The sequence below is a fragment of the Priapulus caudatus genome, unplaced genomic scaffold (genome assembly GCF_000485595.1).
Source record: "Priapulus caudatus unplaced genomic scaffold, Priapulus_caudatus-5.0.1 Scaffold53, whole genome shotgun sequence".
Taxonomy (NCBI): Eukaryota; Metazoa; Priapulida; class Priapulimorpha; order Priapulimorphida; family Priapulidae; genus Priapulus; species Priapulus caudatus.
In genome coordinates this window covers 458,027-473,953 of record NW_014577114.1, presented here as the reverse complement: position 1 = coordinate 473,953, position 15,927 = coordinate 458,027, and the positions used below count along the sequence as shown (strand labels likewise).

The 15,927-nt window shown below is 46.1% G+C and overlaps 1 protein-coding gene across 1 annotated transcript in view; it reads left to right on the top strand.

Annotated features, from left to right (window-relative positions):
- Positions 1 to 15,906, top strand: part of LOC106820951 (teashirt homolog 1-like) — a 20,658-nt gene extending 4,752 nt beyond the window's left edge. Inside the window, exon 2 of the mRNA XM_014825570.1 lies at positions 11,686 to 15,906. Within this exon, the coding sequence (XP_014681056.1) occupies positions 11,686 to 15,164 (3,479 nt within the window). The 3' untranslated portion in view covers positions 15,165 to 15,906. The remainder of the gene's footprint in view (positions 1 to 11,685) is intronic.
- Positions 15,907 to 15,927: the final 21 nt, after the last annotated feature.

Below are 15,927 nucleotides of genomic sequence, written 5' to 3'. Positions count from 1 at the left end.
TCTCTCTCTCTCTCTCTCTCTCTCTCTCTCTCTCTCTCTCTCCTCCTCTCTCTCTCTCTCTCTCTCTCTCTCTCTCTCTCTCTCTCTAGCTCTCGCTCGCTCGCCCACGTAGAATGTCAAAGATTATGAGTGGGAAAACCGTTCCGCACGGACGCAATTCAGCGCATATAGATAACATACACATATTATGAGATGTAATACCATTGGTCGGAGTTCCCTTCCGCGAGCGCTCTAATTACGTACTTGGATACGTTCATTAAGTGGTCGGTGCCGCAAAATGGACGATGTCACTCGACGACGGGCTTCGTGAACACATGCGTAACCAACGCGAAGAACAAAGAAAATTAGCCGCGTATGCCTTGCGTTGTTCCAGTGCGAAGAACAGCGGGTTCTTTGTTTTCAGTCTGATTATTGCGCTTACGCAAGAGTAGATAATAACACAATGTGTTATTATCTACTCTTGGCTTACGTCGTACCTCTCTACTGCTGAGACTATTATATGCACGGTATGCGGGATAACAGCTTCAGAAATCGTTCGGGCCGCATAGATTTGTCGAATTTCACTTCGCTGCACCCGGTGCTAGGGAGCGATAATTTTTTCACGAGTGATTTAAAAAAAAATCTTATTGAGCTTTCACGCTTTAAACACGACGTTCCCTTCACATTACGACCATGTCGGCTGTCCCTGGCTGACCTGGCGTCCCCAGGGCGTATGTTGGTGCTATTCATGCAGCTTAAACAGTACAGTAGCGATCGCACATTTCGGAGACTGAAATTGAATAGGTGTGTCTACTCCGCTGTTCATTTTTCACTGCCTGACACCATCTGCTGCTTGCTCGGCGCAAATCAATCAAACTTGTTTGTGAGCTGTCAATCAGAGTGCCATTAAGGCTTTGTGCAGCGGTGCAGTTTATCACGTTTATAGGCATCCGTGCTGCCTATCAATCATAAGCAGCCTTATTACAGTTGGCATCTGTCTGGCAGCTTGATATGGCTGGGGCTTATTGCGGCCGCCCATATTAACTCCGGCTCAATAGAAGAGGGGTCGAGCCAGATACACCCTTGATGAAGATGCATATTACGCGCAAAAGACGATTTCATTTGCAAAGTGCGCCGAAAGGCAAAAAACCTCTCTCGTGGTTCCCCGGTACAGTTCGCGTAGACACGGTGGCAGTGAATGACGTCACGTCATGCGGAATGAATGATTAGCACGCACCTGTTTCTCACGTGCGCGCGCACGCAACGTCGCACGCGTGTGCAAGTACGTAGTGTGCAGTGCGCAAGTGTGCACCTACACGCAGCGCGCACCTCTGCCCTCGTATCTGGTTTTTATTCATCGGCACTGATCGACACTTTACCTGTTCTACACTGCTGTACGCAATTTCCCACCTAATGCCATCACCTTGACAATGAGCCCCCCCACCCCACCCCGTAAGATACTGATGCTGTTCGCTGTCTCGCCGAACTCCTTCTTGGGGTAAACGATGCTCTGGTATGCGGTCTTTGCGAGTTAATGCCACCAATCATCATTTCGTCATAATTATGACGTGTTTGCGGGTTGTTTATCGTTTAACTACGACAGTGCGGTGACTATATAGTCGCAGGGGTGAATATAATGACAGATTGTCATTATTCACCTTTGATAGTCGAGAACTAGCTTGGTCGAAAGTGGAAACCGATACGTAAAACTCGCGATGGGTAAAGTTATTATTATATATTCGAGTAAATCGCAGCTAGCAAGTTATTATATCTAGCGCGTTTTTAAATGTCTGAATTCATCTAGTACTTCGTTATATTATCAAATATTATCGAGGTATTAATTGTAATGCCGTTTTTCTATGATTCCGTGATAAAAAAAATAGTGCTAATAGGTATATACGTATTTGCAGGCGTATGTGTAACATGTAAAGAGCATGAACGGTTTTACCCTACACAGTGTTAGTGGCAAAATGTGAAACCACGATGCAACAACACCGCTGCATTTATAGTGGAATAGAAGTGCCATAGCCAGTGTAGGCGTAACGCAATGCCTCCGTAACACAGTATATATATTCCCACGTTGACGCTCGTTAAGTAACGATTATAGGCGGCAGGCTGATTGCTGATCTGTTTCTATGCTAGAGACGCGCGGTTCTTTAGTGTTTCACACAAACACACACACACACACGCACTCTCTCTCTCTCTCTCTCTCTCTGCTCTCTCTCCCTCTCTCTCTCTTCTTTCTCTCTCTCTTTCTCTCTCTTCTCTCTCTAATCCTCTCTCTCTCATCGCTATCTCTCTATCTCTCTCTTTCTTCTCTTTCTCCTCTCTCTCTCTTCTCTCACTCTCTTTCCGTCTCCTCTCTCTCCTCTCTGCTCTCGCTCTCTTCCCTCCGTCTCTCTCTCTCTCTCTCCTCTCTCTCTCTCTCTCTCTCTTTCTCTCTCCTTGCTCTTCCTGCCACTCTCTCTCGCTTTCTTTCTACGCTCTCTCTCTCTTCTTTCTCTCTCTCTCTCTCTCTCTTTCTCGCCTCTCTCTTTCTCGTACTCTCTCTCGCCTTCTCGTCTCTCTCTCTCTCTCGTCTCTCTCTCACTCGCTCTCTCTCTCTTCTCTTCTCGCGTCTCTCTCTCTCTCTCTCTCTCTCTCTCTCTATCTCTTTCTCTTCTCTCTCTCTCTCTCTTACTCTCCTCTTCCTCTGCTCTCTCTGTATCCTCGTCTCTGTCTCTTAATTACTGCGTTTCTCTCCACATTTCTCTATTATCCCAATTTCGATTTCTATCTATGAAGCTTTCTTCGCTCTACTGTCGCCCCTTTGGATTCATGTGCGTGCATACGTTCGTGTGTACGTGTGTGAGAGTACTACAGAAATAATACTAGGTGTCTCTCTATATATTGCTATGGAGCGTATACGCATGTTTGAGTGTCATTCGCTGACGCATGCGCACACGCGCGCACACTGCCTCGCCCCACATCTCGCTCTCGCTCTCTCTCTCGCCGCGCCGCGCTCTGTATCCCGCCGCTGTCAGGTCGCGCTTGACACGATGATTTACTGTCGTGTAGCCGAGCATCGTCTGCTCGGCGCAAAAAGTATCGAGCACTCGCAAAAAATGGCATTAGCTCTCCCGGATGTGCTCTGCAACCTCTCAGCCGCTGCCTGCTGATTGATGGATGGACGCGCGCCCTTCTCACAACATGCTCACATGTCTTCACATGCTTTCCCGAGTCGAGCATTTGGAAGCGAAATTACGTCTAGGTGCGTGACTCGTGGCTTCATTGATTTGCGTAAGATGCGAAAGCCCACCTGACGACCGTTCGCATGCTGAGTCTTCATTCCGTATCACATTTCCAATACCAGTGTCTGATAGTTCATTCTTCAATCATTTGGTCGCTTTTATCATACTCGTTTTCCAGTCCGTCTAGCCAGTCAGTCTGCGATATTATATTTTGCCATTATTTAGTCTACGGTATGCGATTTTTCTGTTATGTAAGACTGTGATATGCTATTCATGGGCCGTGCCCGCCCTCGATATTTCATCTTCTATCATTTCAGTCTGTTTTTACTCTTTTCATTTTTGTCATTAGTGACGAATACCAAAAATGAAAAGAGTAAAAACAGACTGAAATGATAGAAGATGAAATATCGAGGGCGGGCACGGTCCATGAATAGCATATCACAGTCTTACATAACATAAAATTAATTCGTCTGTAGGATATTTCTCTGCTATGTTACATCGCATCATCACATATGTTTTGCTTTGTTACAAAATTCGTGAATACGAAAACTTTCTTCCCGGGTCACATTCCGGTATGCGATTTGCGTGACGTAACAAATGTTGTGTTCCGTGTTCCGCGTCATGCTCTGCCATGCAGGATCAGTCTTTAGTGCGCGATTGTCGTATTATTCTCGTGTATGATATTCTTCTAAAGCATTATTCTCCAGTACGCCCATCTTCCGACGACTTATTCTTCGGTATTACATGCTATTGGCATTTCCTGCGTGATCCCCCTGTTATGTCAGTATTTTTGGTACTCGTCTCATTTGTATTGCTCGTTATTCGTTTTAGTTCATATCCGATGCAATGTGCATCCAGTTGATCGACAATTCCAAAGCGGTTGGTCACGCTGTAGTATATCATTATATGTAATCAATACGTGTAATCATGTGCTCTATATACTAATCGCTCTTTCCTGTATATGCGTAACGTTCCGGGTTTGTTATTGCACGATCGTATGTTGTATATAGAAACATTTCTACGAACTTGTACATCTGTTAACACGTGAAAATTGAAGCACGTTTGTGATTAGATGTCTTCAATCACCCTTGAATTACTAGAGTACAATCCTGGTACAATCTACAAACTTGTGATCGTAAACCTGTTGTGTGGTGGCGTAGCTATTGTACAGTGGCGATTATGTGACTTGGTCTGTGAGTTACCGTTGCTTTAAACCACAGCTGGAGAGATAGCATTCAGGGTCGCTGTATAGTGTATAGTCTACGATGGCACGGTTCTGTCTATTTGTGTCTCGCAGCGATCGGTCAATCAGTTGTCAGGACAGGGTTCCGTGATATGTTTGAAAATCGTGTTCACTGACCTGCAAGATTGCATATGTTTCAGAGCGCAGTCACTGGTTTGCCGATGTGATGACGAAACGCAGATCAATTCTGCCAGAAGCTTGAAGGGTTTCGACAGTCTATAGTACTGCACATGAGTCTTAGTTCGCACATATATCTTCGTTTCGCTATGATTGAGTGAACTCATTCACTCGTTTGGTGAGGCGTGATCATGAACAAAGTACATTATATGCATATATATACGAACATGAATACATGCATATGTACGCATGGACGCACGAACACTTACACACGCACACTCGAATACGTACACACCCTCACAAAACGCGAGCGCACACACACATGCACGCACGCACGTACGCGCGCGCGCGTGTGTGGTGTCTCTGTGCGTGCGTACATACGTGCGTACGTGCGTGCGTGGGTACGTGCGGTCGTGCGTGCGTGCGTACGTGTGTGCGTGCGTGCGGTCGTGCGTGCGTGCGTACGTGTGTGCGTGCGTGCGTACGTACGTACGTGCGTGCGTGCGTGAAGAATGCAGGCAGCTAGCGTTATCCTACACATCGGGCTCTGGGATAACTCAATCAACACTGCATGTTTAAATGCGTGATTTTCGAGTGGAAATCTACAGTTTAACGATGATAACACAGCTAGATCATCCACTACATACCCCATAAACTAATGGAATATAGGTATATAGGTCCACAAACAAAATGTAAATGCGTGTCATGCAATCCCATGCAGTATTTGAGCATGTGTGCGTAATTCATTCGTCGATCATAGAAATAAGTTTTCTGTAACGGGGTATAGCGAAGCTGCTCAACGTTCAGGCAGTTCTACAGTAATTCACAATAGTCTGTCCATCAATCAAGCCGTGAGTTAGTCCCAGTTAACTAAACACCGCTGCTGTCGATGACACATCGAAAGTGGTGAAGGACAGGTGCAGTAACTACATATAGTGACGTGTAACTTCACCGAGTCGTCATCATCCAGCGACTAGTGCTCAAATCCGGGTTATAATTCTTCCTAATCCGTGCGAGGATTTACGGCATTTTTACTCATTACTGTGTCTATAATCTGTAGATTTATAACAGGTGTAATGAGACTTGTATACGAGCGACAAAGGCTCGAAACAAGAGTTGATTGCGTACACTATATAGCAGCTAGACGCCCGGGGCAAGTCGTTACGGGGGCTGTATACCTGATACGTCGCGAGCTTACGTGCACGGTTGGTCGGATAGTGTACTCCCATAGAACAAGTTATTTCCTGTCACAGGACGACTCGCTATAGCTGCGATGTTTATAGTACCATCAGTGACAATTTGTGATTATTTACTCCTGATAGTTCATAATTCGTGAGCGCGCAATCTCACAACGCAGATTTGATATTAATCAGAAGATGAAGGCGAATGGGATTATATAGGTTGATGGCAATTTTTTTTAGGTGTAACATCATCTTTTGCAATGCTAGATGTGTAGCCCTCAGTCAGCCGAGTGTTATACTATAGACAGATTCCAAACCACAATACAAAGGTAGCGAATGGCAGCGAATGACAAAATTACGCAACATTTCCCTTACTCTAACCTCGTGACCACAAACGTGATCGTAAACAAATAAAATAGCTCTTTTCATTTTGCTAATGAGTTGGTGTGTGATATATCCTGGTTTCCTAATGTAAATGCATTTATTTGATATGAACATGAATCAGTATACGGACACCGCGTTTTATTGATAACATGTAAATGTAATGGGAACGCGAAGGTCAGACTGATTATAGTAAACGCAAAGACACAGCTAGGGAATAAGAAACGAATACGTATTTACAGCGATGCTTAACATTACATCCACTCGTTAGTGAGAACGAAACGCATCAAACGAAACATTCTCAGCTATAGCTCGTTCCGGGTCATTTATCTGATGATATTTACCGATTGCGCTACAATGACTGTCAGCAAACATAATTGCCATCAGAAATAAGGTACTGGTACAATTTGTCCACAATATATAGTACCAGCATGCATTAATGTGAGTGATATCTGTCGATGAAGGCAACTGCACGATGATTCCATTTATCAAAGCTGGGGGCAACTGACAAGAGATGGTTTCAACCTGGATGAAATTGACCTTGTGCACGAGAGTTAACGACTGTACAATGGTTGGCTGGGCGTTACTGGTATACGCCGGGTACACTGAAAATCGTCGCGAACCATGTCTACTTCATGTGGCGTTATTTGCAGTAATGTCGGTAACAAAATATCTTGAGTTTGCATGTAATTTTAATGATCCAAACGACGCCGATGGTAGATGGGTAATTCCGCCGATCGTTGTCTCGTGGCGGCAGTGACACTCGTTATTGTCTCGACTACGATTTTGTTACTGTCGCAGCGCGTAAACAGATTTCTTAATAATTACATGATAGCAATAAATTATTATAAGAGACGCAGAGTTTGCAGACGTATTTATAATTATGCACACGTCAGTACTCTAATGATAAGATCCATGCCGGTGATGAGAAGCATTTTAGTTGGCAACAGTCTACATATCACTCTGTGAGCACGTCAATGGCGAGTACACACACTCGAGCACTAATCGTTGCCGACTATCAGAAATGCATTCTCTATTCACAAGACTGTGAAATAATTTATTATAATGCACATGTCAGGATTTGTTAACAAGTTTTCTTCGAGGCAAAATTAATGCTCAGAACTGATCACTATGGCAGTCGTCATTGTTTCCACATAATGCATGCTGTAGAAGAGATGATGAGACATGATCTACCGAGTTGCTGTAATCGCCTGCCTGGTCACGTGATCAAGGCCTAATGTTTACGTCGTGTTCATTTCCATCCATCTTAATTAGATTCACGCAATTATTTTGTGATAAATTACGTACACCAGCATTCCTTTTCTTTCGTTGGTTTTTGTCTTATGTCGCTAACAAATCACGTACTCTGTTGTGGATATGATCATGATATCACCTTGTTATTTGCAGCGTCAGGAAGACTAGTTGGAAGTTTTACAGAACCCCGACTGTCATAGAAATCATGTTGAGATATATTCATATAACACTTGAATTTAATTGATGTTCAAAGTTACATGGAACGCAAGAGGCTGTCTATCTTCTGCAACGTGGAATGTCAGACAGCCAGAACAACTTCCATTGCTATATCATTGTGGGTTGTCAGAAATCTGTATGACGAGGCGAGTCGACAGAAGACGGATTGTGCGTGCATGCGTGGGCGCGTGTTTGCGTGTAGGCGTGTATATGTGTGTGAAAGAGTGAGTGAGTGAGTGAGTGAGTGAGTGCGTGCGTGCGTGCGTGCGTGAGTGCGTGCGTGCGTGCGTGCGTGTGTTTGTGCATATGTGAGAGAGAGCGTGTTGTGTTTGTGTATGTGTGAGAGAGTGTGTGTGTGTGCGTGCACCTACATGAATAGGTGCATGCGTGCGTGCGTGCGTGCGTGCGTGCATGTGTGTGAGTGTGCGTGCATAAGCGTACGTACGTATGTGTGCGCGCGCGCGTGCGTGCGTGCGTGCGTGCGTGCGTGCGTGCGCGTGTGTCTGTGCAAGTGAGCGTATTTTTCTTCTATACGCGTGTGCGTATATGTGCGTACGACTCGGGAACCTTCACGTAGCGCCACATGTAGTATGGGGCATGCTGGACCTAGTGTGAGTTCCCCCTAGGTAAGCGTTTCATGCTCCGTAATTATTATAACTGATATCTTGTCCGCAAGGTCAGCAACATAGCACGATGAAGGATAATTTTCTTAATTAGTGTCAACAATGAGTAGGGTCAGGCCACCCTCTTAATTGTTAATAGTGTTGTGGTTTTAGTAATTAAAGGTATCAGGATCAGGTGTAGATCAGGAAGTGCGGTTTGCTTGCTTTTGCTGGTTGTTTATAGTTCGAGCCTTATTATCGGTGAGGGAAACTTAATAACCGAATGAAAATAACGCGTCATTGCTACGATGCCGGATATGTGCAACAGTGTACACGGTCCAGTGTTTAGCAATGTCTAACATAAATATTGGCGCCGGTAACCGATTGCAAGACAGCATGAATTTTGGCAAGAAGGAAGGAGAATCGAGAAGGAGCGTCCGAGCACATAGGGGGAGAAACCTTTTAAGTAACTGGTTATCTCGGCGGGAATGTGTGCCATACACGCTCCACTCTCGTTTACGACTGCCCGACACAAAATAGCTGCTTGTATAAAGAATAATATCAGGAGTGAATAATATAGATTTTCTAGAGAATAGAATCTCTATTATTCACTCCTGATAATATCATATACCCACATGCGTATCTATTCCTCATGAATCCAATTAATCCGTCATAATCACATGATTCATAAATTACGGACCCTATACGACTGATATTTTATGACAGCATCCCCTCTCCCGCGTGAATTTCGCGGAACAATTGAATTCATTATATGCATGTCGAATATGGACCTATCAGTGGAGGTGTATCGCGTGAGAGGAGCTTATATATGTCAAGCAATTTTGTACTTGAACTGAGAAAACACGTGCCAAGTAGCGAGATCGTCCGTCGCACAGAACGTGTTGTGCAGGTTAGGAGATGGCCAGTGAATGGCGCGAATCTCTGATCATAAATGTGGCGGGAAGCTGAGCTAACACGCCATATAAACATAAAAACACATAAACATAAACATAAAAACACATAAACATAAACATAAACATAAACACAAACATAAAAATAAAAACATGCATGCAGTCACACAGACGAGCTGGTCATGCACGAATCGGCAGCGTCCGGGATATTCGGAGAAAAATCGTACGATTATACCAAGAGCTAATAATACCTTATGATTAGCTCTTGATTTTTATGTGGGTGTCCGCGAGCCGTTACAACTCGGGTGCGGCTGTGCCACCGTAGCCGTTAGACGTGTGATATCTCTCTCCGACAGCTCGCTATACACGCGGGTGTCCTTCCCGCTCGACCCGCTGAGCAAACAACGGCCAATCGGCATGATTCCGTTGTACGGTAGACACGTCTTGGTATGTATGCGACCGCGCGATCTCGCCTGACAAGAACTTGTTGTTGTGCACGCTGAGAAAGGAGCACAAATCTCCTGTTTCCAGATCGTAATCCGCGCTTGTCAGTTTGATTTGTACGGTGCATCCCAGGTGGTATTAGCTCATGCTAATATGCGGTCGAAGTAAGAAACTGAAAAGCAACAGTTTGGACGAAGAGTAACGGCTGTAATCAGTGCCGACGAGTGTGCACGAAGTGGAAATCGGCGTCTATATATATAGTATATATAGGTAGAGTATATAGTAGGTAGGTATAGTATAGGGGATATAGTATATATATTGTAGTTGAGGGTAGGGGGTATAGGTATATGTGATAGTAGCGAGTGAGTGAGTATGATTAGCTGAGGGTGTATCGTATTTAGGCTAGTGTATCTGTTTATCTATATGTCTATCTATCTATCTCTCCAACTACTCTTCAGCAATCTATCCGGCCATCTATCCGGCTATCTATCCATCTTGGGGTATGTCTATGCAATCTTAGGTTATTTATGTTATGCTAGCTTATCGTATCTAGTCGTGATCTGGTCGGTCTAGTGCTATCGTAGGTCAGTCCATCTAGCGTGATCTGATCGTATCTTATGCTATGGCTATCTGATTCTATCGTATCTGGATCTATCTATCATCTTAATCTATCTGTCTGTCCTATTGCTATCTATCTAATACTATCTATCTATACTATCTATCTAGTCTATCTATCTATCTGATCTATCTATCTATCTATCTATCTATTTCGCCCCATCTATCTTATCTATCTATCTATCTAGTCTAATCTATCTAGGTCTATCTATCTACTCTATCTATCTATCTATCTATTATCTATCTAGCCTATCTATCTATCCTATCTATCTATCTATCGTATCGTATTCTATCTATCTATCTATCGTATCTATCTATCGTATCTAGTCTATCTGATCTATGCGTATCTGTCGTGTCTGGTCTGTCTATCTATCATCTATCTATCTATCTAACTATCTATCATATCTATCTATCTATCTGTCTAGTCTGTCTGTCTTGTCTGCTCTGTCTATTATCATATCTGATAGTGCGTAGTGGCGTAGTGGGGTGATCTATTATCTATCTATCTATCTATCTATCTATCTATCTATCTATCTATCTATCTAGTCTATCTATCTATCTATCTGGCGGCCTGCCTGCCTAGCCTGCCTGCCCGCCCGCCCGCCCGCCCCGCCCGCCGCCCCCCGCCCGCCGCCCCCCGCCCTCCGCGTCCGTCCGTCCGTCCGTCCGTCCGTCCGTCCGTCCGTCCGTCCGTCCGTCCGTCCGTCCGTCTGTCTGTCTGTCTGTCTAGCTATCTATCTATCTATCTGTCTATCTATCCATATCTACCAGCCAATTTATCTATCTTTATCAATCCTGCCATCAATCCATCTATCCATGCATGCATGCATGCATCCATCCATCCATCCATCCATCCATCCATCCATCCATCCATCCATCCATCCATGCATGCATGCATGCATGCATGCATCCATCCATCCATCCATCCATCCATCCATCCATCCATCCATTCATCCATCCATCCATCCATCCATCCATCCATCCATCCATCCATTCATCCATCCATCGATCCATCCATCCATCCATCCATCAGTTCATCCATCCATCAATCTGTCTTTCTATTTATATACGAACCCGTGGAGTACTGAATAATCGGGAATTCTGTGTTTATCTTGTCGATGTCACGAAGATTTCCATGGGTTATAGAGTGCAGTGGCCCTCTCAAACGCAAACATCTCACACAGAACAGTTTAGGTCACGCAGTGGCCGGCAACGTCTCGACGGCGTTTGACGCTTAGTGGTGATGTCATCTCTTGCTGAGGTTATTATTGGAAAAACAAGCTGAAATACCCCTCAACATCGCTCTCTCGTGTGGCGTTTTAAACAGTAGCTAACCACAGGTACCTCTAAGCCAGAAATTACGTGTTTATCGGCCCGCTTGTCTGAGGGGGTTTTCGCAATCACCCATTTTTATTTATCTGATTTCGTTAGAAGTGGCTCTTTGCTTTCGTCTTTGCTTTCTTCGTAAGCCATATCGTACACCGATCTAGGTAATGGTTCCTTTCTTTGCAGATGGCAGCGACGACGAGGAAGGCAACGCCGGTGATCTCCCTGAAGGTCAGGATGACACCAGCGATGACTCGTCGGACGATGGCGCCAGCTCTCCTCCAGCTACAAACTCAGACAGCGATCGCCTGCTGACTGCCGGCCACGCGACGTCGACGATAGCCGACCACGATGCGAACGCACGCGAAGCGCTTCCCGTCGATACGCCGTCGCCGAGAACGTCGCTCGAAGATTTGCCGGCCTTTCACCGACTCAAGGAGCTCGAGCGCAAATCATACTCAATACTTCAGGAGTTGTCTGACGTGGCGGCGCAGCCATGCCAACACCCGATACTTGAGACTCGCTCTTCGAAGAGCTCGGTGCGGCTGCCCGTGTCGTCATCAGTCCCGGTCAGTAGTACCCCAACAACGCCGAACAGCAGAGCGGTGCCGACCCCAAAGATGCGCTACATGAGTCAGTATAGACGAGAGCTGGCGAATAGACACAAGGACTGCTCTTCGTCTGCGGGAAATGCTGCTGCTGCCGCGGAGCGAGATTGCTCTGTCGTCGAAAAATCTCAAAAATTTCACACCAGGTCAAATCAGTTTGGGACTTCTTTAGTGCATCCCGCGAAGAGGTTGCAAGGTGACAACCGGCGACGGGCTGTCAGAGAGGTGGGCTCTCCCTGCCAAAGCCAAGGTGTTACTATCTGTGAGGATCCCATCTCTCGGCCCTCTGTTCAGGAACCACCGCTGACTGTACGTAATTCGAAAATGGAAGGAACGTCGCACTCGAGCGACATTACTGGCTTCACGTGCTCCTGTGGTGAATCGTTCAGTAGCTTGCGTTGCTACACTGTGCATATGGGAAAGACGGGTCACGCTACAAATCACAGCACGCAGTTGTACCCGCACAAGCTTGTGCGCGGGCAGGACATGTGGCTGGTGAACGGGTCCGAGCAGACCCAACAGATACTGAAATGTATCCGGTGTGGGGAATCGTTCAAGTCATTACCTGATCTCACCATTCACATGATGCGCACGCAGCACTATACGAACATTGTAAGTCCCGGCCAAATGGACGAGCCCGTGATCAACGAAAAATTCATAAAGGACACATTCAAATGTAAAGTCTGCTCGGAATCGTTCGCTAATCTGGCAGAGTTGACGGAGCATATCACCTGCCACAAGCACTACAAGGGACACATCCTGAAGTCGATCTCCGAGAGGGCACATAAGCTAAGGTACAGCACGCTAGTGTCAGTGGCTGATGACTCGATAGTTAACGATAGTGCGCCGAGTCAGGGCAACGTTCCTTTCAATCAGACAGCGCGAATCCGCTGCGAGTATTGCGGCGTGCCCGTCAACACGGACGATTTCTCAGCGCACGTCCGGCAATGCGTCACCGCGAAACGATACGGCAGCAGAAAGGGGGACGGCGGAAGGAAGCCAGAGGTGTTGCCTGCGCGGAAACCCGTGCTAACACAGCACAGCAGAAAAGTAACGCCTCCCCCCGTGACCCCTCCGAAAGCGTTGGCGTCTGCGATCTCGCCCTGTTTGCCCGCACACAGCAGGTGGAGAAAGGAGCTTCCCGAGGCGAATCTAGCAGCGAATCATAACTGCGAGGAGATGCCCGAGCCTCTCGACCTCAGCAGAAAATCTCAGAAGCAGGCGGACAGAAAAGGCACGCCTGCAAGTGCGAGCCGTGACGCCGGAGATTACTCTGTCCTAAGTGCGATTCAGTCCTTAATTGATCGTCGATTTAAGAATGCCAAGAACAATCAATCATACGGTCTCTCCAGAGCCGGCGAGATGCATCCCCTGCATACGGATGCAGTGGCCATGACTGGTGCAAATCCTGCTGGATTGCCTGACTGTGTAAGCCAGCCCCTGCCCTCTCATCAACATGCTCGAGCAATCCCGAACTCGGGCAGACACCGGTTTCACCATTATCCTGGTAATCACTCTCCCCCGAACGCAATTCATTCTGGCATCAGCGCAGTTAAAGGGTTGCGGCGAAGTGCCGAGAAAAGCTCACACGCCGAGAATAAAGACGAGAGGCAGACAGATAAGGGAGAGCTGATTAAGAACGCTGGCAGTATCAGTTTGTCAAGCAACATGCTTCGCGGTGATGAAAAACAAAGAGCATTAGAATTCCAGTCAGAAGGTGATTGTCATGGCGATGATGGAAATCAGCCTAAAGATGATATCGCGAGCCAGAGGAAAATGATTGATAGAGTAAACACCGAACGGCTCATAAATGTTAAGATAGAGAGTAACCACGTGAGCACGTGTTTCGAGCTCGACGCCACTGACAGTAAAAACTCGACAGAGCTGCTGAAAAGTATGAGAAACGGCCGCAGCTTCGCGTACACTGGTAGCAGTGACGGTCACCGCACGCGAGCAGAGAGAACCCCGAGCTCACGGGCGACCTGTCACGACGCGAGTTTACAGCCGAACCGTCTATCGCACGAGCACTACCGCGCTGAAAAGCTCGGACGAAGTTCGCCTAGGTCGGTCATTGCGGTGAGTAGCAGCAGCAGCTCGGCTATCGCATCGGCGCGATGCGACGCGCAGATCAGCAGCGTTCACAGCGTGACACAGCACCTAAAATCGACTGTCCGGGAGAAACTTGACAGTGAAAACGACGAGGGGATTACGATGGCAGCGCTGCCCAAGGGCGTTATGCAGAAAAGCGGGCAAGAACAAAGCGTGACAGGAGCTGAGCTAAGGCAGAGTGACAGCAGACGAGATGAGGTAAATTCGCCTGACAGGGAAGCAAACGAGCCGGCTCCAACGGCCGCTCAGCGAAGCATCTCCTCTGATGAATCATCCGTCACCCTGACATCGTCTCGCAATAACTCACCACCAGAAACTGACAGGAAAAAACGCATTGACGAACAGAGTGCTCGCGAACAAAGGCATGATTACGACTTCGGACCGAACTCGTCGAATGGAAATACTGCTCGGATAAGAGATCGATCTGTAAATGACTCCTTGGCGGTCGACAGCGAGCATAGCGAGCAGCGACTGAATCCAAAGTGTGAGAGGTGGTACCGTCATAGAGAAGGCCACGCGAGTGACGACCATGGCAATTCCTGTACAGACAAAGCACGCCCAGCAGGTGGCCCTGGCTACATCCATCATTCGACGACTACGCTAGCACACCCATCGACAGATATTAATGGAAAAAGTAGCAGCAGTCGTGTGAAAGAAGACGAAATTGACGAGTCCCGTGATGAAAATCTGACGCCTAAAAAACATAGCAAAGACGGCGTTTCTTCCGGCAAAAACGGCAAAAATATGGCGGACAGTTTCAGAGAGGCACTGGATGAAAGCCCCTTGAATGTTCTGAAGCGAAAGTTCGCGCCCGACAACAACAATTATCACGAGAACAGCCAGAGGAAGTATACGAGACTCAGTGCAGAGATACTCGTCAACACGTCCCCTGTGAAGGAGAACCCGCTTGAGAGCTTGCAGAAGCTACTGGAGAAGAAAATTCATTGATTATACATTATTTTAAATTACATTCATTCGTTCGTTTGAAATTGCAGGTGTACGGTTATTTATGTACAGTGTTACTATTAAAAATCGTTAATTAAGATGCGGTATAAGTGTGTGCTGAACACTCGCGTTGGAGAAACAGTAATGGATGAACAGCAACTGCATTTGCCCTTTTTGTGTGCTCTTAACCATACGCAATCGCCAATAGCCGGCCGCCAATATTTAAAGAGATGAACAACGACAAGTTTAGAATGGATATCGCCGTTCGAATGAAACAAGAACCACTCTATTTTCGATCATAGTGCGGTACAGATGAGCACCGGTGAATGTCATGCAATGATGCTACAGCGCAGTAATGATACTGGCCAAAAATAGCGGTATTCTTGTCTGTTTATACAGTTTTGATATCACTGACATTGTCCTAGAATTACATATGTTAGTAGTCTCATTTGTCGTGTATATCTGTGAAATGGTGTTAATCACCCTGCTTACAGCGGCCATTTAAATTAAATGTTCATATATTCAATATAAATCTCATGTTTTATTTAAATATTTCGTGGATACCTTACACACGTTTCTTGTGTGGCATCAGCGATCAGATACTTTGAGTAGCAATAGTAATAATTTCAGTCACATTCCCTGTCTTATCACGTGCGACCATATCGTCTTTTATAATCGACTGTAAAGTTTGCATGCTTTCAACATAATTGTGAATAAAAACCATGTACAGTACGCTGAATACTAATCACACGTTCTTTGCAGTTAT